The sequence below is a fragment of the Octopus sinensis genome, linkage group LG29 (assembly GCF_006345805.1).
Source record: "Octopus sinensis linkage group LG29, ASM634580v1, whole genome shotgun sequence".
NCBI classification, from domain to species: Eukaryota; Metazoa; Mollusca; class Cephalopoda; order Octopoda; family Octopodidae; genus Octopus; species Octopus sinensis.
The window spans coordinates 5,042,688-5,070,187 of NC_043025.1; the positions used below are offsets into that span (position 1 = coordinate 5,042,688).

General features: G+C 39.6%; 1 protein-coding gene and 1 long non-coding RNA gene across 2 annotated transcripts in view; both read right to left on the minus strand.

Annotated features, from left to right (window-relative positions):
* Positions 1–1,157: 1,157 nt before the first annotated feature.
* Positions 1,158–27,500, minus strand: part of LOC115225997 (homeobox protein cut-like 1) — a 94,342-nt gene continuing 67,999 nt past the window's right edge. The window contains exons 16-17 of the mRNA XM_036514794.1: positions 13,192–13,257; positions 1,158–2,166 (exon numbers count right to left, since the gene is read on the minus strand). Of these exons, the coding sequence (XP_036370687.1) occupies positions 1,241–2,166; positions 13,192–13,257 (992 nt within the window). The 3' untranslated portion in view covers positions 1,158–1,240. The remainder of the gene's footprint in view (positions 2,167–13,191; positions 13,258–27,500) is intronic.
* LOC118768427 lies at positions 15,943–20,013 on the minus strand. Its single transcript, XR_005004242.1, has 3 exons — positions 20,004–20,013; positions 16,452–16,455; positions 15,943–16,036 (listed from the first exon to the last, which is right to left on the minus strand). It is a non-coding gene; the product is annotated as an uncharacterized LOC118768427 (long non-coding RNA).

Consider the following 27,500-nt stretch of genomic DNA (forward strand, 5'->3'; position numbering starts at 1 on the left):
GGTGACTTGGCAAAAAGAAAAAAAAAAATTTTTTAGGAAAGATTTAAAAAAAAAAAAACCCCCCCAAAAAAAAAACCATACCCCGCACAGTGTACGTACGGTGAATGGCGCACGCATGGTCAGCGGTGAGCTGCACGGTTGGATTGTCTGTACGGACTGATTATGTAATTATCTTCTTGTGTGTGTGCGCGTGTATATATATATATATATAATATATATATATATATAATATATATATATATATTCATATATATATATATTATATATATATACATATATATATACATATATATATATATATATATAGATATCTGTGTGTGTGTGTAGAAAGAGAAGAGTGAGAGACGGGGGGAAGGGGGCGAGGAAAGATTAAAGAAGAAAGAGGTGGGAGTGGGGCGGGGGGGGGAAAAGGGCCGGAGGTGGTAAAAGAGTGAAAGAAACTGGTTATAAAAATATAGAATTGTCGATTGTGTAGCTTAGACATTTACACACACACACACACATACTTATACACACACACATGTGCATGTGTGTGTGCATATATGTATATACACACACACACATATATATATATATATATATAGGGAGAGAGAAAGGAATATGTATGTGTGTGGTGTGTATGTGTGTAGATATATATATGCATGTTTACATATGTATTTCTGTATATTTTATATAGACACAAACGCCCATATATTTATATTCCACACACACATAAATACAAGTGTATATATATATGCGTGTATGTGTGTGTATGTATCTACATACACTTATATGTGTATGCCTGCTTGCACATGCAACTGCACATTCAGCAACACACATATATACATACATTATATATATGTATATATATATATATATATATATACATCAAAACACACACACACATATATATATATATATGCAGGTAGATGCAGGGGAGTGCAATTTCAGCGATACACAGTCGCACCAACATGCACGCACACAAAACATATGCAGTGTTCTCGTGCAGAGGTACGCGCAGCCATGTATATATATATAATCACCTCTATCGTGTGTGGGGGGAGGGAGTGTGTGTGTGTGCGTGTGTGAGAGCGTGTGTATGTATGTGTGCATATACATTTTCATAGGTAAGTATGTATTGATACATGTATGTATATACATATACATACGTGCACTCACAGCATCATGTATGCATATACACTGATCCACAGCAGGTATGGGTTTCCTCGTGTAAAACGGTAACAATCCAAATTTATGTAATTCAAAACTCCCATGTATCGTCTTGGATAGCAGTTAGGTTTTTCTGTATTTTCTCAATACTAGCAAATCGGTCAAACTCTTCCCAATCCTCATCAGCAGATGAGATACGCTTTTGGAGTTTTTGTATTTTGCTGGCTCGGTCGGAAAACGCAGACGGTTCGAATTCCTCCTCGGCATCGAGCTCTTCAATGTCCCTGTTGGAAACGGTGTCGGCACTCAACTTCTTCTCGCTCTTGAAGTTTTCGTGGTTCTGGGTTTTGTCTAGTTGGGTCCCCTCGAAGACCCACTGAGGGTTGGCGCGTTTCCGCTTGTTTACAACGGACGTGTTAGAGGTTGGCTGCAAGCCGCTGCTACTGCCACCACCACCACTACCACCTCCACTGTTACTGTTGTTGTTCAGCTTGGAGGCCGGAGGTTTACCGACAGAGTTCTGGTTTTGGCAGGAATCGTCACTCCCTTTCTCTCTCACTCCGCCGCTCACCTCCTCAGCCTCGACCGAATTCTCCGAAGACAGCTTCCTCTGAATGGGTTCGAATTTAGGGAAGATCCACTGACCTCCGTCGCTGCTGCTCCTCTCTGGGGTCGTCTCGGAAATGATTGAGCTTTCACTATGGTTCGAACTATCCTCGTTTGGTTCGGTTTTCACGCTAAACGAACCATCAGGCTGTGAGTTGGAATTACTGTTCGCAGGATGCTGTTGCTGTTTGGCGCGCATACGATGATTGTGAAACCAATTAATAACAGTTTTAACGCCAACATTCAGCTCATTAGCCAAAACTTCTATGGTGTTTTGATTGGGGTACGGATCTTGCGCATACGCCTGACGTAGAATCTCCTTCTGTTCTTCTGTAAAGAATATGCGTGGACGTTTTGGTGCACTCGGTGCATCGAAGCACCGGTCATCAATGCTGCTCCTGCGTCTTCTTGCTGCAAAAAAAAAAAAGAAAAAAGAAAAAAATGCAGAAATTAGAAAGACGCAGTCAGCTGCAGTTTATGGCATCGAGTAACTTTCAAATAGAATCAAAGAAACGAAATTTAAAATTCAACCCTTTAGCATTAAGGTTACGGACAAATGCAACCCCTTATTTATTCGCATTTTGAAAAATTAATCAGGAATTATCACAGATACGAGATATTGATATGCTTATTTTTAGAATGACATTGTAGGGTAGGTGTGAGAGGCTGGATCTGGCCTTGTTTTGAATTAATCATACATTATCTCATAACTTTGAGATTTCAATGATGTAATTGGTTAGCTTTAGAATGACATTGTAGGGTAGGTGTGAGAGGCTGGATCTGGCCTTATTCTGAATTAATCATGCATTATCTCATAGCTTTGAGATTTCAATGATATGATTGTTTATTTTTAGAATGACATTGTAGGGCAGGTGTGAGAGGCTGAATCTGGACCTTCTTTTGAATTAATCATGCATTATCTCAGAGCTTTGAGATTTCAATGATGAGATTGTATATTTTTAGAATGACATTGTAGGGTAGGTGTGAGAGGCTGGATCTGGCCTTGTTTTGAATTAATCATGCATTATCTCAGAGCTTTGAGATTTCAAAGATTTGATTTTTTATCTTTAGAATGACATTGTAGGGTAGGTGTGAGAGGCAGGATCTGGCCTTGTTTTCAATGAATCATGCATTATCTCATAGCTTTGAGATTTCAATGATGAGATTGTATATTTTTAGAATGACATTGTAGGGTAGGTGTGAGAGGCAGGATCTGGCCTTGTTTTCAATGAATCATGCATTATCTCATAGCTTTGAGATTTCAAAGATGTAATTGGTTAGCTTTAGAATGACATTGTAGGGTAGGTGTGAGAGGCTGGATCTGGCCTTATTCTGAATTAATCATGCATTATCTCATAGCTTTGAGATTTCAATGATATGATTGTTTATTTTTAGAATGACATTGTAGGGCAGGTGTGAGAGGCTGGATCTGGCCTTGTTTTGAATTAAACATGCATTATCTCATAGCTTTGAGATTTCAATGATGTGATTGTTTATTTTTAGAATGACATTGTAGGGTAGCTGTGAGATGCTGGATCTGGCCTTGTTTTGAATTAAACATGCATTATCTCATAACTTTGAGATTTCAATGATGTGATTGTTTATTTCTAGAATGACATTGTAGGGTAGGTGTGAGAGGCTGGATCTGGCCTTGTTTTGAATTAATCATGCATTATCTCATAGCTTTGAGATTTCAATGATGTGATTGTTTATTTCTAGAATAACATTGTAGAGCAGGTGTGAGAGGCTGGATCTGGCCTTGTTTTGAATTAATCCTGCATTATCTCATAGCTTTGAGATTTCAATGTGATTGTTTATTTCTAGAATGACATTGTAGGGTAGGTGTGAGAGGCTGGATCTGGCCTTGTTTTGAATTAATCATGCATTATCTCATAGCTTTGAGATTTCAATGATGTGATTGTTTATTTCTAGAATGACATTGTAGGGTAGGTGTGAGAGGTTGGATCTGGCCTTGTTTTGAATTAATCATGCATTATCTCATAGCTTTGAGATTTCAAAGATGTGATTGTTTATCTTTAGAATGACATTGTAGGGTAGGTGTGAGAGGCTGGATCTGGCCTTGTTTTGAATTAATCATGCATTATCTCATAGCTTTGAGATTTCAATGATGTGATTGTTTATTTCTAGAATGACATTGTAGGGTAGGTGTGAGAGGCTGGATCTGGCCTTGTTTTGAATTAATCATGCATTATCTCATAGCTTTGAGATTTCAATGATGTGATTGTTTATTTCTAGAATGACATTGTAGGGTAGGTGTGAGAGGCTGGATCTGGCCTTGTTTTGAATTAATCATGCATTATCTCATAGCTTTGAGATTTCAATGATGTGATTGTTTATTTTTAGAATGACATTGTAGGGTAGGTGTGAGAGGCTGGATCTGGCCTTGTTTTGAATTAATCATGCATTATCTCATAGCTTTGAGATTTCAATGATGTGATTGTTTATTTCTAGAATGACATTGTAGGGTAGGTGTGAGAGGCTGGATCTGGCCTTGTTTTGAATTAATCATGCATTATCTCATAGCTTTGAGATTTCAAAGATGTGATTGTTTATTTTTAGAATGACATTGTAGGGTAGGTGTGAGAGGCTGGATCTGGCCTTGTTTTGAATTAATCATGCATTATCTCATAGCTTTGAGATTTCAAAGATGTGATTGTTTATATTTAGAATGACATTGTAGGGTAGGTGTGAGAGGTTGGACCTGGTCAGTTTGAAAGTAAAAACAGATGGACTTTTGGGGTTTGATACGACTGGTTTAAATGCTAAAGGATTAATGTCATACAATATAATAAAGTACAATATAAAATACAATAATGAATCAGAGTACAATATGAAATAATGATATGTATCGAAGAATGATATGCAGGCATAACAATATAATAAAAGTACAAAATTAAATATCATATGCAGTAAAGAACAATATATCTAACAATGTAGCGAAAATGTAATACGAAGTATATTGGTCAACTGTTTATATTACAGGACTGGTGCCCCCATCTTCATTGTTGGCTTTCACTACATTTCATCTGTTGTATGCTCCAGCCATCTTCAGGTGTCTTGCGTTGAACTCGGTGCAATTACCATACAACAGCTGAGCTCAACGCAAGACACCTGAAGCATGCAACAGGTGAAACGTAGTGAAAGCAACAAGCAAGATAAAGACATTGGTCTGATCGACGTAAACAACATCGCACATGAAATAAATTCCTCATCTCACAAACACAGAAAACATGGAGGGTTGTCAAATGAATTCGCTTGTTTTTTCTTTCTTTCTTTTTTTTTTTGTCCCCTTCCCCCCATACTTCACTTATTTCAATCTTTCCCAATATTATTTGAATTAAGAGCAAAATATTTTTATTGTGGTATTTTATGTTCGCAACACAGGAATTTATAAACTTTTGAGAAAATGTGAAAGAATTTCTGGGTTTTATTTCTTTTTCATAGCTTGCTTCCCAACCACATGGTTCCAGGTTCAGTCCCACTGCGTGGCATCTTGGGCAAGTGTCTTCTACTATAGCCTCGGGCTGACCAAAGCCTTGTGAGTGGATTTGGTAGACGGAAACTGAGAGAAGCCTGTCATATATATGAATATATATATATATATATATAGGAGTGGCTGTGAGGTAAGTAGCTTACTTCCCAACCACATGGTTCCGGGTTCAGCCCCACTGCGTGGCACCTTGGGCAAGTTTCTTCTACTATAGCCTCAGGCCGACCAAAGACTTGTGAGTGGATTTGATAGATGGAAACTGAAAGAAGCCCATCGTATATATGTATATGTGTGTGTGTGTGTGTATATATATATGTGTGTGTGTGTGTGTGTATATATATGTGTGTGTGTGTGTGTGTTCACCCCCACCCCCAACATCGCTTGACAACCGATGCTGGTGTGTTTACGTCCCCGTCACTTAGCGGTTCGGCAAAAGAGACTGATCGAATAGGTACTGGGCTTACGAAGACTAAATCCCGGGGTCGATGTGCTCGACTAAAGGCGGTGCTCCAGCATGGCCGCAGTCAAATGACTGAAACAAGTAAAAGAGTAAAAGAACAGTGGCTCTGGAAGCACAAAGACTGCCTCACCATCGGTCCTGATGAGGCAGTCCTCAACTGGACAACATGCTCGTGAGATTAACATGCTAGTGGCTGAGTGCTCCACAGACAGACATGCTTACTCTTAATGCAAATTCATGGGGAGATTCAGCTTGATACAGAATGTGGCAAGGCTGATCCTTTGAAATACAGGTACTACTCATTTTTGCCGGCTGAGTGGATTTAAGAGCAATGTGGAATAAAGGTGCTGCCAGGGATTGAACTCACGACCTTATGGCCGTGAAATAATGGCAAGAAAAACCCCTTCGAATAGAAACATTCAAAAGCTGCCTGTAACATTATTTTTTTTTTTTGGTAGTTCTGTTCTTCTACAACTTTTGTTAATTATTTTTGAAATACAAAGAAATTAAACCTCTTTTCAGGCAAATGATGGAATACCAAGCAGAAAAAACAAACAATCACCCCCCCCCCCAAAAAAAAAAATTCATCTGACAGCCCGATGCAATCCGGTGAAGTACAATATGTCCAACATAACAATATATATAAATATATATATATGTATGTAAATATATATATATATTCAGATGATTATGGTACTTAATTTGAGGCACCAGAATTTAGTATGGTATTATCCATACAATTTAAAATAAGATGATTAAAATCAAAATGAGTAACGAGGATATTCAGAGGTAATGCAGTACGATCGTTTCATGCGACTCCATTTAATTGAACAATGCAATCATTTCATTACATCAATTTAAAATGTAGAGCAATCTTCAGCTGCACAAAAAACACAAATTTAATTAAATTCTATGTTTTTTGTGCACCTGAAGATTGCTCTACATTTTAAATTGATGTAATGTTTGCATTGTTCAATTAAATGGAGTCGCATGAAACGATCGTACTGCATTATCTCTGGATATTCTGTTGCTTATTTTGATTATATATATATATACATATATATGAAACAATATAACAGCACGTTGAAATTGTATTAAACATCTGTTTTGCTGTCTGTGCAGCAATGGAACATGGAAAAGGAGAAATGCTATGGAGAAATAGCAGAGCAGAAATGCTATATAATATAACATCGATATAAGTTTATATATTATCATATGATATGGAGCAATAAAAGGTTATGACTTGATGTTATCACAACAGAGAGCAATCATAACAGAAACTGAAAGATGGGACGATGTTAAAATGTAAGAATGATAGAGGGTCGGACAGAGAATAACAACAATATTGGGTAATAACAACGTAGAGTAATGACAACATCTGTTAACAACAAACTAGAGTAATAACAACGTATTGGAGTAATAACAGACAAGGTAATATTTCCTCAGTGCCCAGATATGTTTTTCACAGGATATTGGAAACGAACGACACTGCTTGTATGACAGTGACACTCATTTACAATTATCATGCTATCAAGACAAGAACACATACACACACATTTTTTTTTTGGAGGGGGAGGTGTTTCTTTCAGTTTCTGTCTACTAAATCCACTCACAAGACATTGGCTGGCTTGGCACTGTCGTAGAAGACACTTGCCCAAAACGCCATTCAGTAGGACTGAACCCAGAGCCATATGGTCGAGAAACAAACTTATTACCACACAGCCACACCAGGTCAACATGCAAAGATAATAACAATAATAATAATAATGATGATGATAATAATAAATGCCCTGATGCAGTACCAGGCAGTGGCTCTCATGGCTTCTGATCTTAACTGATTGGAAGTGTTATCATGTACATTGTTTTGTCTTGGTATAAAAGATGGGCTACAGCAAATATTCTGCTCAATACCACAGATTTGCTAATGCCCTGATGCAGTACCAGGCAGTGGTTCTCATGGCTTCTGATCTTAACTGATTGGAAGTGTTATCATGTACATTGTTTTGTCTCGGTATAAAAGATGGGCTACAGCAAATATTCTGCTCAATGCCACAGATTTGCTAGTCAGTTGTTTGACCGTAACCAGTTGAGCATGTCCCTTAGTGGTTGACGATATGTGCAACTCTGATCAGGGGTAGAAGTAGTGGGGGAGCATCATAGCCATGTGTTGAGATGGATTCTTTGGGGTTTGGATAATTCACCTTTGGAGACATGGGTGGTTCTTTCAACATCCTTAAACAACCCTTATTCAGTGACCTTATGAGCGGGATGGCTACTCGATCAGAAGAAAATTCTAACTGGGCCTCACCTGCAAGGTCATGTGCTGTGTATCTTGATACGAGATCATCATGTCGCACACATATGGTTGAAGTGCATGTGCCTGGTGTACCCTTATCAGACAGGGTATTCATGATGGGTAACATATGCACAAGGCCTGAAATTTTAGCAGGAGGGGGATAGTCAATAGCATCAACCCCAGTGCTCCCAACTGGTAATTATTTTATGATGGCCATAAAGGGTTGAATGGCTAAGTCAACCTTCATGACATCTGAACTCAAAAGAAGGAAATGGTGCTAAGCATTTTGCCTGGGGTGCTAACAAATCTACCAGCATGCTGTCATAATAATCTCTCTCTCTATCCGCTCAGTTGAAGTCGACTCTCAGTCACTCATTGGATCAGTGTCCTCCAGTCAGTTCTATCCTGGGCCGCTTCTTTCAGACTGGCCATGTCCATTCCGGTATCACTCCTGATGGTGTCAAGCCAGCGGGTTCTTGGTCGGCCTCTTCCTCTCTTGCCACTGACCTTTCCGAGCATGATGTCCTTCTCCAGGGATTTTCTCCGCATAATATGACCGAAATATGCCAATCTATGCTTGGTGATCCTAGCTTCTAGCAACATTTTCGGCCTGATCTGCTTAAGAACTTCTCCATTGATGAGCCTTGCTGTCCATGGAATCCGTAAAAGTCTTCTCCAACACCAAAGCTCGAATGCATTAATAGTAATAATAATAATAAATAATAATAATAATACTAATAATAATAATAATGATAATAAAGATAAATGTGTGTGTGTGTGTATATATGAATAACAATGTCTGTGTGTGTTGAAATCAAACAAGAGAGAATAAAAGGAACATTATTATTAAACAGAAATAATAAAAATAATAAAGAAACCCAACAAGCAAAAAAACCCCAACTATTTGAAGAGAGACAATATCGAGAGACAGATGCGTGAATTGGGAATGAAACAAAAAAATGTGACATAATCGGCAACAAACAATACTGAAGACGGAAAAGAAAAGAAAAGAAAAGAGTTGTAACTGAGGCACGAGGGGAGCCATTTTGAGCACTTCGCTGGTACTTAATTATATTGACCATGGAGGAAGGAAAAGGAAAGTGGACCTTGCTGGGATTTGAAACCAAATCATCAAGACCTGAAACAGAATACTATAAAGCATTTTGTCGTCTGTTTTTTTTTAAAAATTATTCAGCCAATCACACCATTATAATAATAATAATAATAATAATAATAATAAATGCCCTGATGCAATACCAGGCAGTGGTTCTCATGGCTTCTGATCTTAACTGATTGGAAGTGTTATCATGTACATTGTTTTGTCTTGGTATAAAAGATGGGCTACAGCAAATATTCTGCTCAATACCACAGATTTGCTAATGCCCTGATGCAGTACCAGGCAGTGGCTCTCATGGCTTCTGATCTTAACTTATTGGAAGTGTTATCATGTACATTGTTTTGTCTTGGTATAAAAGATGGGCTACAGAAAATATTCTGCTCAATACCACAGATTTGCTAATGTCCTGATGCAGTACCAGGCAGTGGCTCTCATGGCTTCTGATCTTAACTGATTGGAAGTGTTATCATGTACATTGTTTTGTCTTGGTATAAAAGATGGGCTACAGCAAATATTCTGCTCAATACCACAGATTTGCTAATACCCTGATGCAGTACCAGGCAGTGGCTCTCATGGCTTCTGATCTTAACTGATTGGAAGTGTTATCATGTACATTGTTTTGTCTTGGTATAAAAGATGGGCTACAGCAAATATTCTGCTCAATACCACAGATTTGCTAATACCCTGATGCAGTACCAGGCAGTGGCTCTCATGGCTTCTGATCTTAACTGATTGGAAGTGTTATCATGTACATTGTTTTGTCTTGGTATAAAAGATGGGCTACAGCAAATATTCTGCTCAATACCACAGATTTGCTAATGCCCTGATGCAGTACCAGGCAGTGGCTCTCATGGCTTCTGATCTTAACTGATTAGAAGTGTTATCATATACATTGTTTTGTCTTGGTATAAAAGATGGGTTACAGCAAATATTCTGCTCAATACCACAGTTTGCTAATGCCCTGATGCAGTACCAGGCAGTGGTTCTCATGGCTTTGATCTTAACTGATTAGAAGTGTTATCATCTACATTGTTTTGTCTTGGTATAAAAGATGGGCTACAGCAAATATTCTGCTCAATACCACAGATTTGCTAATGTGCTGATGCAGTACCAGGCAGTGGTTCTCATGGCTCCTGATCTTAACTGATTGGAAGTGTATCATGAACATTGTTTTGTCTGGTATAAAAGATGGGCTACAGCAATATTCTGCTCAATACCACAGATTTGCTAATGCCCTGATGCAGTACCAGGCAGTGGCTCTCATGGCTTCTGATCTTAACTTATTGGAAGTGTTATCATGTACATTGTTTTGTCTTGGTATAAAAGATGGGCTACAGCAAATATTCTGCTCAATACCACAGATTTGCTAATGTCCTGATGCAGTACCAGGCAGTGGTTCTCATGGCTTCTGATCTTAACTGATTGGAAGTGTTATCATGTACATTGTTTTGTCTTGGTATAAAAGATGGGCTACAGCAAATATTCTGCTCAATACCACAGATTTGCTAATACCCTGATGCAGTACCAGGCAGTGGCTCTCATGGCTTCTGATCTTAACTGATTGGAAGTGTTATCATGTACATTGTTTTGTCTTGGTATAAAAGATGGGCTACAGCAAATATTCTGCTCAATACCACAGATTTGCTAATGCCCTGATGCAGTACCAGGCAGTGGTTCTCATGGCTTCTGATCTTAACTGATTAGAAGTGTTATCATATACATTGTTTTCTCTTGGTATAAAAGATGGGTTACAGCAAATATTCTGCTCAATACCGCAGATTTGCTAATGCCCTGATGCAGTACCAGGCAGTGGTTCTCATGGCTTCTGATCTTAACTGATTAGAAGTGTTATCATGTACATTGTTTTGTCTTGGTATAAAAGATGGGCTACAGCAAATATTCTGCTCAATACCACAGATTTGCTAATGTCCTGATGCAGTACCAGGCAGTGGTTCTCATGGCTTCTGATCTTAACTGATTGGAAGTGTTATCATGAACATTGTTTTGTCTTGGTATAAAAGATGGGCTACAGCAAATATTCTGCTCAATACCACAGATTTGCTAATGCCCTGATGCAGTACTAGGCAGTGGCTCTCATGGCTTCTGATCTTAACTGATTAGAAGTGTTATCATGTACATTGTTTTGTCTTGGTATAAAAGATGGTCTACAGCAAATATTCTGCTCAATACCACAGATTTGCTTGTCAGTTGTTTGACCTTACCCATTTGAGCATGTCCCTTAGTGGCTGACGATATGTGCATCTCTGATCACGAGCAGAAGTAGTGGGGGAGCATCATAGCCGTGTGTTGAGAGGGATTCTTTGGGGTTTGAATAATTCACCTCTGGAAACATGGGTGGTTCTTTCAACATCCTTAAACAACTCTAATTCAGGGACCTTTTGAGCGGGATGGGCTACTCAACCTGAAGAAAATTCTAACTGGGCCCCACCTGCAAGGTCATGCGCTGTTTATCTTGATATGAGATCACCATGTCGCGCACATATGGTTGTGATGCATGTGCCTCGTGTTCCCTTATCAGACAGGTAGTCATGATGGGTATACTGGGCTTCGTATATTTTACCCCAGTGTCACTTTGATGGCATGCACTGCTCTCTCACTCAATAATAATAATAATAATAATGTTTTCTACTATAGGCACAAGGCCTGAAATTTTAGGGGAGGGGACTAGTTGATTGTATTGACCCCAGTGTTTCACTGGTGCTTAATTTATCGACCCTGAAAGGATGAAAGGCAAAGTCGACCTCAGTGGAATTTGAACTCAGTATGTAAAAACAGATGAGATGCTGATAAGCATTTTGCGTGGTGTGCTAATGATTCTGCCAGCTCACTGCTTTGATAATGACGACGATGATGATGATGTGAAGATCATCTCATAGCTTTGAGATTTTGCTGATATGATTGTTTGTTTTAGAATGACATTGTAGGGCAGGTGTGAGAGGCAGGATCTGGAAAGTTTGAATATAAAACAGGTCGACTATTTGTACAGGAGATGGCTAGCTTAAATTCTAAAGGGTTAATACCTTAAACCCTTTAGCATTCAGATTAATCCGTCGAATGTAATCCTAATCCTTGCTTATCCACATTGCTTTGAATTAATCACGGATCATCTCATAGCTTTGAGATTTCAATGTGATTGTTTGGTTTTAGAATGACATTGTAGGGTAGGTGTGAGAGGCTGAATCTGGCCTTGTTTTGAATTAATCATGCATTATCTCATAGCTTTGAGATTTCAAAGATGTGATTGTTTATTTTTAGGACACTGTTGGGTAGGTGTGAGAGGCCAGATGAGGCTAGGTTTAAATAAGGGGCCACAGGCAGGACAACGGCTACAGAGATAGGGATTGGTTTATGCGCAGCTAACCCTACACAATATTTTACGTAGTGATATGATGTTGTAGGTGGGGTGGGGTGGGGTCGCTGGTGGAGCTGCTTGCAACAACATCAAGTACAACGAATACAACAACAACAACAAGCCTAGCAGTGGTCCTACCTCCACATGGTACCTGATGGAAAAACTCAAATATAGGCAACGAAAAAATAACCCGAGTAGTTAGCAAGGGAGAAATATAGAAAACTGTGGGCAGAGAAGAAATAGGGGCAAGCGTAGGGGACAGAGGGTGGTGCATTCTAAACTTGTGATGGGAAAGGGGATGAAAAAGACGGGGAGGGGGGTTTCGGATGGGTCGCTTGTAATAATAATAATACTAACAACACCACTGACAATGAAAAGAACAAGCTGAAGAAGATTCTTACCTCCATGCAGGGACTGATTGAAGAGCTCACCTATAATGGGGCCACATCTCAGCTGGTTGCTGTAGGGCCCCAAAATGTGGACCAAGAAAGGGAGGGGACAAGAGGGAAAGAGGGTGCTGTGTGCATTGATGGGAGCAAACATGAAAATGACCGACCGCCACCACCATAAACTAAAAAGGGACAACAACAACAATAATAATAGGGGCCACAACAACAACAACAACAACGACGACGACACCAAGTGCGAACCTAATGAGCAAAGAGGTTCGTTAACTTACAGCATTGACTAACAGTAGAGGCAGGAACCAGTTCAAACCAGTCGACGCTATTGTAGTCGGTAACATCTAGAGAGAGAATTAAAGTTGCTACTAATTAACACAGGACAACAAACGAAACAAACAATTTAACGAGGTGATTAACGCAAGCACCTGGGTTGATGAAATTCATCGCAAAGGGCCAGTAGTATTCTCCTGGGCCCCCCCCATCAGAATTTCACGACAGGTACATATAAACATACAGGGTTATAGACACAAAGACAGACAGACAGACACACATTTTCATCATCATCATATTTTACATTTAATGCCTATGTTTCCACAGCTGCAGGGGTCAAAATGTCTTGGGGGTACCCTATGAGATGAAATATCAAATGTACCCCCAATTGTACCAGTACAGTTTTTTATCTTTTGCCTTTGCAATCAATGGACTGTGGCCATGCTGGGGCACTGCCTTGAAGAATTTTTCTTTCTTTGGTTGAGCGAATCAAACCCAGTACTTTTTTTTTTCCTTAAAGTCTGGTACTGTCAGTCCATTTTGCTGAACTGCTAAGTCACAGGCATGTAAACACACCAACATCGGTTGTCAAACAGTAGTGGGGGAGAAACACACATACATATATGATGGGCTTCTTTCAGTTTCTTTCTACCAAATCCACTCACAAGGCTTTGGTTAACCCAAAACATTAGTAGAAGACACTTGCCCAAGGTGTCATGCAGTGGGACTGAACCCGGAACCATGTGGTTGGGAAGCAAGCCTCTTACCACACAGCCGTGCCTATGTATAAATGTCTATATATATATATATTGAGCTCCAATGTCATTATTGGCTGAGTACTCCACAGACGCGCGTACCCTTAATGTGGTTCTCAGGGAGAAGGTTGGCCCTTCTGAAATACAAGTCCAACTCATTTTTTGCCAACTGAGTGGACTGGAGCAACATGAAATAAAGTGTCTTCCTGAAGGGCACAACATGCCACTGGGAATTGAACCCGTGACCTTATGATTGATTATGAGCCGGATACCCTAACCTATATATATATACATATATATACATATATATTATATATATATATATATATAATATATGTATATATATATATACGTATATATATATACGTATATATATATATATATATATATGTATATATACATGCATATATGGGTACAGGACACCAAAAAAAAAAACATTGACTACAATGAGAAACAAAAACATAGAAACAAAAACATGGAAACAAATGTCTTCGTTTCTCATTGTGTTCAACGTTTTTTTTTTATGTCCTGTACCCATATATGCATCTATATATACATATAGATGTAGGTTTGTATATATATATGTATGTATATATGCATATGGTTATATATTATTTATGTTATTATATGATCAAACACCACACATCCATTTCCAAGTATATACATATATATACATATATATATATATGCATATATATGTGTGTATATATATATATATATACGTAATATATATATATTATACGTATATATAATACGTATATATATATATATATATATATATATATATGTATATTATATATATATATGTATATATATATATATATATTATATATATATATACGATATATATACGTATATATATATATATATATAGTATATATATATATATACGTATATATATACGTATATATATATTATACGTATATATATACGTATATATATATTATATATATATATATATATATATTATATATATATATAATATATATATATGTATATATATATATGTATATATATATATAGTATATATATATATACCAACCATGTCTGCATATTCCGAAAAAAAAGAAAAGTTTTAATGCATAAAAACTTAAGGGAGCCCCAACTTCACATAAAGGATCTGGGGTGATTTTCTGAGACATGATTTTAGGGAAAAAAAATGTCCGACATGCCATCAAACAGAGAAGATTTTTTTTCTCTGACTGGATATCCTCCTCGTCATCAATTCTTACCTGTTTCTAAGCAAGGTAAAAATTTCCTGTGGCCAGGGATCTTTGCCACAAGAAACTGAAAATGAACAACAGGGGTACCTTTACTTGAGAAACAGGAGTAAGAGTTTGAGACAGGAAGATCACTTTCACGGAAAATCCGGATTACTTTCTGTCTAACCCATGCCAGCAGGGAAAAAATGGAAGTTAAACACACACACACACAGTCATACACAAACACGATCACATGAATATATTCAGAGAAACATACATATATATATTTACAAACACGCAAACACATATACAGAAGATACTGAAGGAGCGTCCACGTGGTCACATAACCTGCAAGAAATAGAAGCCAAAGCGACACAAAAATCACACCCCAACCATCTTAAAGAAGGATGGATCTAGTTAATTAATAGAAAGTGCAATTAATATGTACTGTGCTTAATGATCTGAAATGAAAGACAATATGGTGACACGTTAAACACATCTCAAAACAGGCCATAATAGGTCAGAGATAACCAGGGGTTCAACAACAACAACAACAACACATACTGAGACAGTTATCAGTTTATAAAGTCATTAGGTAACCCTAACGAGATAAATTACATCAACAAACCACAAACACATACATATATACTCTTGCGAGATGGGTGAGGCAGTTTGGCAAGAACTGGTGAGTTGCTTGCTGGGCAGCATTGAGCTCCAATGTCATTATTGGCTGAGTACTCCACAGACACGCGTACCCTTAATGTGGTTCTCAGGGAGAAGGTTGTCCCTTCTGAAATACAAGTCCAACTCATTTTTTTGCCAGCTGAGTGGACTGGAGCAACATGAAATAAAGTGTCTTGCTGAAGGATACAACATGCCACTGGGGATTGAACCTGTGACCTTATGATTGATTATGAGCCGGATACCCTAACCACTGTGAAGGCGCGTGGCTCAGTGGTTAGAGTGTCGAGCTTACGATCGTGAGGTTGTGAGCTCGAATCCCGGACCGGGCGGCGTGTTGTGTTCTTGAGCAAGGCACTTTATTTCACGTTGCTCCAGTTCACTCAGCTGTAGAAATGAGTTGCGACGTCACAGGTGCCAAGCTGTATCGGCCCCTTTGCCTTTCCCTTGGACAACATCGGTGGCGTGGAGAGGGGAGACCGGTATGCATGGGCGACTGCTGGTCTTCCATGAAACAACCTTGCCCAGACTTGTGCCTCAGAGGGTAACTCTCTAGGTGCAAACCCATGGTCAGTGTATGACCGAAGGGGGTCACTACTACTACTACTACCCTAACCACTCAGCCACTCACCTTCACAGTAACAACAATAATAACAACAACAGTTACAGAGATGACTATCAGTGTCTTTCACGTTCATTCACACAGAAGTGAAACATTTCATCAATGATCACCACAGGTAAACAAAAAACAAAAACATGTACAGCCACAGAGGCAGAGACACAGGCGGGTGGACAGACAACCTGAATAACATCAGAGTCTTTTGCTCTCACCTGAAAATAAAATGTTATTAGACAAAAGTGATTGATAAAAATGAGACTAATGAATGGAAGATTGACGAATTAGAATAGGTAAGAAATGCAGTTGATAAAGATGAAACATGATGGAATCAACACAATAAAAAAAAGTATATATATTTAATTAAATAAATAAATACATGAGGAAGTACAATAGACAAAGAAATTTAATTTAACCCTTTCGATACCGATCTCCTTGAAACCACCTTTGGTTCTGGTACAAACCTGTTACCATTTCAGTTCAGTTCTAAGCGAAACATTGAATTAATATAATGGAAACGTTCCAAAGTTGCACTTGTATTGCAAGTATCCTTCATCTGATCTGAGAATGTGCTACATTGCTGGTGAGCCGTCTGAGCTGTTTAATTGAACACAGAACTGTTAATTTCACTTTAAATAGATTTCATGAAGTGTCGAAATTTCCATCACACATCAGGGGTACCTTTACTTGAGAAACAGGAGTAAGAGTTTGAGACAGGAAGATCACTTTCACGGAAAATCCTGATTACTTTCTGTCTAACCCATGCCAGCAGGGAAAAAATGGAAGTTAAACACTGTGTGGTTAAGAAGCTTGAATCCGAACCGCCTGGTTCTGGGTTCAGTCCCTCCCACTGCATGTGCCTTCTACTATAGCCCTAGGCTGCCCAAAGCCTTATCAGAGGAAACTAAAAGAAGCCCATTGTATCATCATCATTTAGTGTCTGTTTCCATAAAAGCATGGCAAAGTTGACATCAAAAGAATATTAAAATGAATATCTTTATATATAAAAGTCAAGTTGTGTGTCTGTCTCCTACGATTTAGATTCCTAACTACTCCCACATTTTGCGGTGCAGTTTAACCAAATTCGGGTATCTTATAGTCGTGATTCATATCGAGCCCTTCTGGGTATTAGCGTGCGTCTACGATGCGTCTACGATTTAAAAAAAAATTTACCATCATTTTTCCCATTTTTAATGCATTTTTTTGCAATTATATAAGGGAAGTAACTCTCTAAAAATTTATTATTAAATCTCAGAACGTAAAAAGCTACAGTAACGCCCCTCTTTGTGGTTAGCCATATTGAAATGGCTATTATACTTTACATCTCTAAAAATGCTTATATAGTTATTTCCCTTACAAACCTGAGCAACGCCGGGCGATAATGCTAGTATCTTATAAACGTGCCTCCTTATATATTTGTGTGCACTTGTCTTGACGATGTGAAATAATTATAAATGTGTTAGTGACGTGGGTATATATATGTCTGGTGTAAAATGGCATAGCCACAAATAATTTATTGGTTATGGTTACCTGAAAATAACCTGTCACAGAAATGTATGCTAATGCGGAACACACCCTGTACTACTTGAACATAGGTAAGATATTCTCACTATTGACTGCTCAACTAGTGACTGTTAAACCAACACACATTGAACTGACACGGTAAACCAACACGGTCAAAGTTAGTTAATTTTTTGGCTCAAAAAGCAAAAAGCAAGGCCATGTAGGGGGACATGGAGTTATATACAGGGTGGTGTTCATGTAAAGAGTTCAGGCCGCTTGTGGTCAAGGGAGACTTTGAACCGCCGGTCGTCGGCATCTTCACTATCTCGTCCAGCAGCTTATTCCACGGATCCGCAACCCGGACGGAGAAAGCCCCTCTCCTTCGATTGAGATGAAATCGTTGCAGATAGAGCTTTTCGGAGTGACCCCACAGCCGAAGCTCAGGAGCAGGCATGAAGAACAGCTCTTTCGAGAGTTTACACTTTCCGCTTATGATGTTGTGAGCAAGAATGAGATCACCTCGGCGGTGGCGTTTTTCTAGAGAATAAAGGTCGAGTATCTTCAGCCTTTCTTCGTAAGACAAACTAACCCCATCAACTACACCCCCCCCCCTGGCACTTCACTTGTAATCGATTAGTCCACCTTCAGTCACATGGGGGGGGGGTGTTCAGGATTCTCCCATAACAAAATGTATAAGGATTTGGTTCGCAAGATTCTTTATGTGAGTTTGTGTGTTGAAGCATATTTTGTTGTGCCAGGGGAGGGTCATTCTCTTTTGGTGTCTTATAATTTAACACACTCACTGGTCCAGTTTCCACTCATTTATTTATTTTTCTAAAATTTTCGTTGCATCGTGCAAACCTTTTCAATAGTTGTTGACTCTCCCCAGACACAACATGCTCCCAAAATTTCAGGGTTTGTAACTATTGTAGCAAGGATTATTATGAAGGCCATGAGCTGGCAAACCCATCAGCATGTTGGACAAAAATGTTTAGCAGCATTTCTTTCAGTTATGCTCTGAGTTCAAATCCCACCAGGGTCAATTTTTGCCTTTTATCCTTTTTAGGGCTGACCACGGTTGCAATACCAGAGGGCGCACACTCTCCTACCCTGATGTAATCTCCAGGGATACAGGCATCCAGCAACAGGACCTCCGTAATGCTATGATGGACTGTGAAGTCTGGCATGGCATGGTAAATTCCATTGTCTCGACCACGGTCGAACAATGATGATGATGATTGCAACAGACCAAATTGTGTAACATTGCACAATGCTATGCAATGGAAATTTCAACACCTCATGAGATGAATTTGAAGTGAGTTTAACAGCTCTGAAAGTTAATTAAACGGCTAAAATGGGGGTTCATACACAATGCCATGGAAAAACAAAACAATTATTTCAAATTCTTCCAAATTCTACGTAGTTTTATCAAGATTTACTGAAATGCATACAAGTAATGAATTCTATAAGAAATATTGTAAAGAAAGGGTTAAAATAACTCACACAGCAACAGACAATTTCTGCAAAAAGAACCCAAAACACAAAAAAAAAAAGCATGCGCTAATTGGTTAGTTCGTTTGCGATAATGAAAAAGTTTTAAAAGATTACAAAAAAAAAAATTATATATATATATATATATAAAAAAATCAACTTAAAAAAAAGTGAGTATGGCAGCTTTATCCCACAACCTGATGTGGTCAGTTTGGGTGGGTGAGAGACTTTTATTGTGGCTGGGCAGGGCATTGTTAGCAAGTTTTTAACCAAACACCAAACTTTTATCGGCACAAAAAAAAAAAAAAAAAAAAAAGAAAAATAGCTGAAACTGTGGTTAATAAGGTTTGATTGAGGAGAGAGAGCAATAGAGGGGAGAGGGTGAGAGAAAAATTTGGAGAGAGACAGAGAGACAGAGAGGGGGGAGAATGGAGATGATGATAATAATAGCCCTGCCAGGAACAGCCCACATCCTGCGCAAGGCACCATCGGTTCAATAATACAACCCAAATAAAACCACCCACAAAGACAAGCCACCCTCTATATAGCAAAGGTCCAATAAAATAAACAACCTCACAACAGGTACTCTACAGGGTGGATACCCAACAGAAGAACACAACTCACATTACACACACAACACAAACACTAAAACAACAAAAACCTGCAACCAGACCCCATAAAAAACAGAAACTGACGCAATACAATACCAGGAAGAGCTTGGACCCAAATTGTACAAGCAAAAACAAAAAAAAAAAGAACACACAATACTGCACACACACCCCAGCAACATGGAGGTGTAGCAGTTGACGCAGTAGAAATCTGCCTGAAACTATCAAATGTTGAATAATAATAATAATAATAAATGCCCTGATGCAGTACCAGGCAGTGGCTCTCGTGACTTCTGATCTTAACTGATTGGAAGTGTTATCATGTACATTGTTTTGTCTTGGTATAAAAGATGGGCTACAGCAAATATTCTGCTCAATACCACAGATTTGCTAATGCCCTGATGCAGTACCAGGCAGTGGCTCTCATGGCTTCTGATCTTAACTGACTGGAAGTGTTATCATGTACGTTGTTTTGTCTTGGTATAAAAGATGGGCTACAGCAAATATTCTGCTCAATACCACAGATTTGCTTGTCAGTTGTTTGCCCTTAACCAGTTGAATATGTCCCTTAGTGGCTGACGATATGTGCATCTCTGATCACGAGCAGAAGTAGTGGGGGAGCATCATAGCCATGTGTTGAGAGGGATTCTTTGGGGTTTGAATAATTCACCTTTAGAAACACAGGTGTTTCGTTCAACATCCTTAAACAATCCTTATTCAGGGACCTTTTGAGCGGGATAGGCTACTCAACCTGAAGAAAATTTTAACTGGGCCCCACCTGCTAGGTCATGTGCTGTTTATCTTGATACAAGATCACCATGTCATGTACGTATGTTGTGATGCATGTGCCTGGTGTACCCTCATCAGACGGGGCTTCGTATATTTTACCCGAGTGTCATTTTGATTAGTTGAATTACATCGGCTGCAGTATCTCACTGGTACTTAATTTATTGACCCTGAAAGGATGAAAGGCAAAGTCGACCACAGCGGAATTTGAACACAGAATGTAGCGGCAGACGAAATACCGTTAAGCATTTGCCTGGGGTGCTAACAGTTCAGCCAACTTGTCACCTTAATAACAATAATAATGATTTCAAATTTTGGCACAAGGGGACAAGTCAATTACATTACATTGACCCCAGTATTCAACTGGTACTAATTTTATAGACCCTGAAAGGGTGAAAGGTGAAGCTGAACTCAGCTAAAATTGAACTGAAAACATAAAGACATGCAAATGATTCTGCCAGCTCGCCACCCTCAATGATAATAATAATAATAATAATAATAATAATAATTATAAATAATAATAGGTGTAGGAGTGGCTGTGTGGTAAGTAGCTTGCTTACCAACCACATGGTTCCGGGTGACGTCTCACTGCGTGACACCTTGGGCAAGTGTCTTCTACTATAGCCTCAGGCTGACCAAAGCCTTGTGAGTGGATTTGGTAGACGGAAACTGAAAGAAGTCCGTCGTATATATGTTTATGTGTGTATATGTTTGTCCCCCCAACGGCGCTTGACAACCTGTGCTGGTGTGTTTATGTCCCCGTAACTTAGCGGTTCGGCAAAAGAGACCGATAGAATAAGTACTGGGCTTACAAAGAATAAATTCTGGGGTCGATTTGCTCGACTAAAGGCGGTGCTCCAGCATGGCCGCAGTCAAATTACTGAAACAAGTAAAAGAACAAAAGAAGAACAAAGAACATAATAATAGTAATAATAACAACAACAACAATGAAAGTCCAGTCCTTGCCCAATCTGAATATATATATATATATATATATATATAGACCGGAGTAAACACATAAATGTGAAACAAGGTGGAAAAAAGAGTACTCAAATACCAGTGGTAGAGTAATATGCTTTATTTTAAGCAGCAGAAAATTCAACAAAATCTGTTACTCTGAGTTTCTCGTTGCCGTTCATCAGACAGTTTTTGCTAGAATGGAACTTATATATTCTATAGCAAAAACTGTCTGATGAACGGCAACGAGAAACTCAGAGTAACAGATTTTGTTGAATTTTCTGCTGCTTAAAATAAAGTATATATATATATACAGACCAAGTACGTAGTTATATCCACTGGACAATATGCCAACACTACAACATAAACACAGGAAGTGGTATAAACATGTGCCAAACAAGGTACATGACACTGACCGGGCCACGATCATCTGGCATGTGCCTGTTCAAACTGACAAAGAAGTAAAGGCTAATCGCCCAGACATAGTAATCAAGGACTGGAAAAGCAAAAACCACCTGCTTACTGACAGACATTGCAGTTCCCTGCTGACCAAAATACAGCCCAAAAGGAAGTGGAGAAATCGTCGAAGTACAAAGACCTCAAAATTGAAGAGTCCTAGATATGTGGGGTATGAAGGTGAAAACAATACCAGTAATAACCCGAGCATTCGGTATGATAAAAAAAAACATATGAACAAAAACATAAATGCTAGACCTGAACCCTTGATACTAAACACTATCCAAAAAATAGCCCTGCCAGGAACAGCCCACATCCTGCGCAAGGCACTATCGGTTCAATAATACAACCCAAATAAAACCACCCACAAAGACAAGCCACCCTCTATATAGCAAAGGTCCAATAAAATAAACAACCCCACAACAGGTACTCTACAGGGTGGATACCCAACAGAAGAACGCAACTCACATTACACACACAACACAAACACTAAAACAACAAAAACCTGCAACCAGACCCCATAAAAAACAGAAACTGACGCAATACAATACCAGGAAGAGCTTGGACCCAAATTGTACTAGCAAAAACAAAAAAAAAAGAACACACAATACTGCACACACACCCCAGCAACATGGAGGTGTAGCAGGTGATGCAGTAGAAATCTGCCTGAAACTATCAAATGTTGAATAATAATAATAATAATAATCATAATAGTAATTCTTTTATTCTTTTACTTGTTTCAGTCATTCGACTGCGGCTATGCTGGGGCACTGCCTTTAGTTGAGAAAATCGACCCCAGGATTTATTCTTTGTAAGCCCAGTACTTATTCAATTGGTCTCTTTCGCTGAACCGCTAAGTGACGGGGACGTAAACACACCAGCATCGGTTGTTCATGAGCAATGTTGAGGGACAAATACAGACACACAAACACATATATATTTACATATATTCGACGGGCTTCTTTCAGTTTCCTTCTCCCAAATCCACTCACAAGGCTTTGGTCAGCGCAAGGCTATAGTAGAAGACACTTGCCCAAGGTGCCATGCAGTGGGACTGAACCCGGAACCATGTGGTTGGTAAGCAAGCTACTTACCACACAGACACTCCTGCACCTAATAATAATAATAATAATCCTTTCTACTCTAGGCACAAGGCCAGTAAGTTTGGGGGAGGGGTAGGTCAATTACATCGAGCCCACTGTTCAACTGGTCCTTATTTGACCAACCCCAAAAGGACAAATGAAAGGCAGAGTCAGCCTCATCAGAATTTGAACTCAGAACGTAAAAATCAATTATATGTCATTAAGTGTTTTGCCTGGCATGCTAACGACTCTGCCAGCTCACTGCCTCATTGTAAAATTGATGATATTAATAGGTTAAATTGAAAGCTACCCTGATAAAGCAATGGCCCAGTGGTGAGGGCAGCGGACTCGCGGTCATAGGATCGCGGTTTCGATTCCCGGACCGGGCGTTGTGAGTGTTTATTGAGCGAAAACACCTAAAAGCTCCACGAGGCTCCGGCAGGGGATGGTGGTGATCCCTGCTGTACTCTTTCACCACAACTTTCTCTCACTCTTACTTCCTGTTTCTGTTGTACCTGTATTTCAAAGGGCCGGCCTTGTCACTCTCTGTGTCACGCTGAATATCCCCGAGAACTACGTTAAGGGTACATGTGTCTGTGGAGTGCTCAGCCACTTACACGTTAATTTCACGAGCAGGCTGTTCCGTTGACGGATCAACTGGAACCCTCATCGTCGTAACCGATGGAGTGCTTCCAAACCTGATACTCCCACTCCACCCCCCACCCCCACTATCACCAAGACCATCAACAGCAAAAACAAACGAACAATCAAATGAAAAACAGGGCCAAACATAAAAGTCTTGACCCCCTCGAAATTCAACAGCAAGATGTTAGTGCACTCATAAATTGGAGGGGAGGGGCAGGAACGGTAGCAGAAAAGGAAGAACAAGAACACCAAGACAAAAAAATAAATTTAAATACCACACACAAAAAAAAAACAAAAAACAACACAGTGAACAAAAATATCAAATCCAAAGCAGGTGAAAAAAAAACACACACACACAAAAAAAACAAAAAAAAAACAAAAAAAAACACAGTGAACAAAAATATCAAATCCAAAGCAGGTGAAAAAAAAACACACACACAAAAAACAAGAACAAAACAAAAAAAAAAACAACCCAACCCTTTCTTTTCCGAAAACTGAGACACTTCTTGGCATTTTCAAACAGAGAGGAGAAGCAGTTAGTAAGAGAGGTTTAGGGGCAGTATCGGGCCCAGGGTGTGAAATAATAATGCTTTTTAATTTCGGTAGAGAGACAGCAGCTCTGAGAGGAGAGAAGAATTTATCAGATTGATGCTAGTTGAATCCAGAAAGTTTGCCACAGAAAAAAACTGGCCTCAGGATTTGGGGCTGTAGAAAAGTTCGCTGCATAGGAAATTCTGCAGCAAGACAAAAGACGAACTGTTCCCCTTGGAGCAATAAATGCTTCAACCAATAAGAAGGGGGTAAAGGTCTGCGCCCCCAAAGTCCATCCCCTCCTCAGCGCGGTGGGGACGCTGGCAACGGGTAGTGTCAGAGCTATGCTGTCGGGAACTCCGGTTCCTGGTAGAGCCACCCAAGGCGGATTGGTCTGACACCGAGTGGTATTAGGGCCACAACCCGGTGAAAATCCTCGGAGTGTCTGTTTGTGTCCCCAAAGTCCATCCCCTCCTCAGCGCGGTAGGGACGCTGGCAACGGGTAGTGTCAGAGCTATGCTGTCGGGAACTCCGGTTCCTGGTAGAGCCACCCAAGGCGGATTGGTCTGACACCGAGTGGTATTAGGGCCACAACCCGGTGAAAATCCTCAGAGTGTCTGTTTGTGTCCCCAAAGTCCATCCCCTCCTCAGCGCGGTGGGGACGCTGGCAACGGGTAGTGTCAGAGCTATGCTGTCGGGAACTCCGGTTCCTGGTAGAGCCACCCAAGGCGGATTGGTCTGACACCGAGTGGTATTAGGGCCACAACCCGGTGAAAATCCTCAGAGTGTCTGTTTGTGTCCCCAAAGTCCATCCCCTCCTCAGCGCGGTAGGGACGCTGGCAACGGGTAGTGTCAGAGCTATGCTGTCGGGAACTCCGGTTCCTGGTAGGGCCACCCAAGGCGGATTGGTCTGACACCAAGTGGTATTAGGGCCACAACCCGGCAGACAGGGCTCTGGTGAAAATCCTTGGAGTGTTTGCTTTGGTAACCGGCGGCTCCTTGGTCGTCCTGTCCCTGCGTTTGCGGACAATCTGCGGCAAACAGGATGTCTCTATATGCGGGATTGTTGGGGACCGCTTGTGAAATCCACATATTCCCACGAAACTTCTTCCATGGTAGAAGAAGCCGACTCAACCCGCCCAGGGTGAATGTCAGTACAAGTAAGTAAGTAAGTAAAGGTATTTCTTACTCATTTAAAATTTCTTTATTCATTTGAGGAAATGTTTTTAAATGAGTTAAGAAATAGCTTTACCCTTTCTTATCGGTTGAAGCAATTATTGCTCTGAGTGGAGTAATTCCTTTTTTGTCTTGCAGCAAAATTTCCTATGCAGCATTGAGGCAAACTTTCCAGGAATTGATGCTCATACTTAACCAGTATTTTATTTCATCGACAAAACCTTAACCATTACTGTAAACCTCAATGACAATAAATCAAAGTGACAGTAGCAGGACGTGGGTTTAGTTATCGACAGGGGACCTAACAGGTCAGATTCCTGGCTTTGAACCATCAGGATGCCATGCAGAGGATCTTGTTTACAAGACAATAGATGAGACCCTAATATTCCTAGTTAGATGGAAACTGAGGGACCACATGGAGCAGTGCTCTGTGACTCCTATAGTATGCACAACTGAAACCCCTAAAAATGGGGATCCTATGAGACAATCTACACAGTTAGATAGATTATCAATATATGGTTACCCAACCCCTTTCAGTGGCAGGCCTATAAAACTACAGTTTAACACTTCTACTGGGATCTTGGTTGTCCTTATCAGACTTCTCTCCCTTTAGGCTGTCTATCAGTCATGTTAATCCTATAAGTCAGCATCTGTGACCTTTGCTGGTCACTGATGCTGACAATCCCTCCCCAACCGTTACTAATTATCAGAACGTCCACTTTAATATAAATCATGTAATTAATAAGTTGACCAATCGGAGACCCCTAGACAATTCCCTTGGTGGTCACACAAACGTCCATATTTACATTAGACATATATGCATATACATACACACACATATACACACATACACATGTATACATAAAAATAGCCTTCCCATGAGACCTAGTCCCAACTGGAAGGCATCCAAAGGAGATCCTATGAGGTTGATCACCTCACTGGAAACAGCAACCAACTGCCCTCAAATCACATGACCATCTTCAAAAAAAAAAAAGGACACATTACAAGTGTCACATGACGCAGAGGTGGGGGAGGAGGGAGTCTGCATGAATTGAAATGGGACGACAAATTAATTTAATTTAATAAAACCAAAATAGTTTAAAACTTTTTTTTTTTAACCCTTTAGTATTTAAACTGGCCATATCCTGCCTATCACACCCAACCTAAAATGCCTTCCTAAAAAATATACAATCAGGCGCAGAAGTGGCTGTGTGGTAAGTAGCTTGCTTACCAACCACATGGTTCCAGGTTCAGTCCCACTGCATGGCACCTTGGGCAAGTGTCTTCTACTATAGCCTCGGGCCGACCAAAGCCTTGTGAGTGGATTTGGTAGACGGAAACTGAAAGAAGCCCGTCGTATATATGTATATATATATGCGTGTGTGTGTTTGTGTTTGTCCCCCTAGCATTGCTTGACAACCGATGCTGGTGTGTTTATGTCCCTGTTACTTAGCGGTTCGGCAAAAGAGACCGATAGAATAAGTACTGGGCTAACAAAAGAATAAGTGCCGGGGTTGAGTTGCTCGATTAAAGACGGTGCTCCAGCATGGCCACAGTCAAATGACTGAAACAAATAAAAGAGAGATATATATATAACAGAGGTGAGTACCAAAATCCTTCGAAAGGTCTTCGTATATTCTTGTTGGTCGTAATTATTCATACCAGTATGTAATTCCTGACGAAGAATCTAATTTTCATTTCATGAAGAGTTTTTCGTTGTTGTCTTTGGAAATTAATTAAACTCCAAAACAATTTGTACAATGTATTTTGGTTCTGTACCAAATTGGATCATTAATTAAAGATCGTCTACACATACAATTTTTCC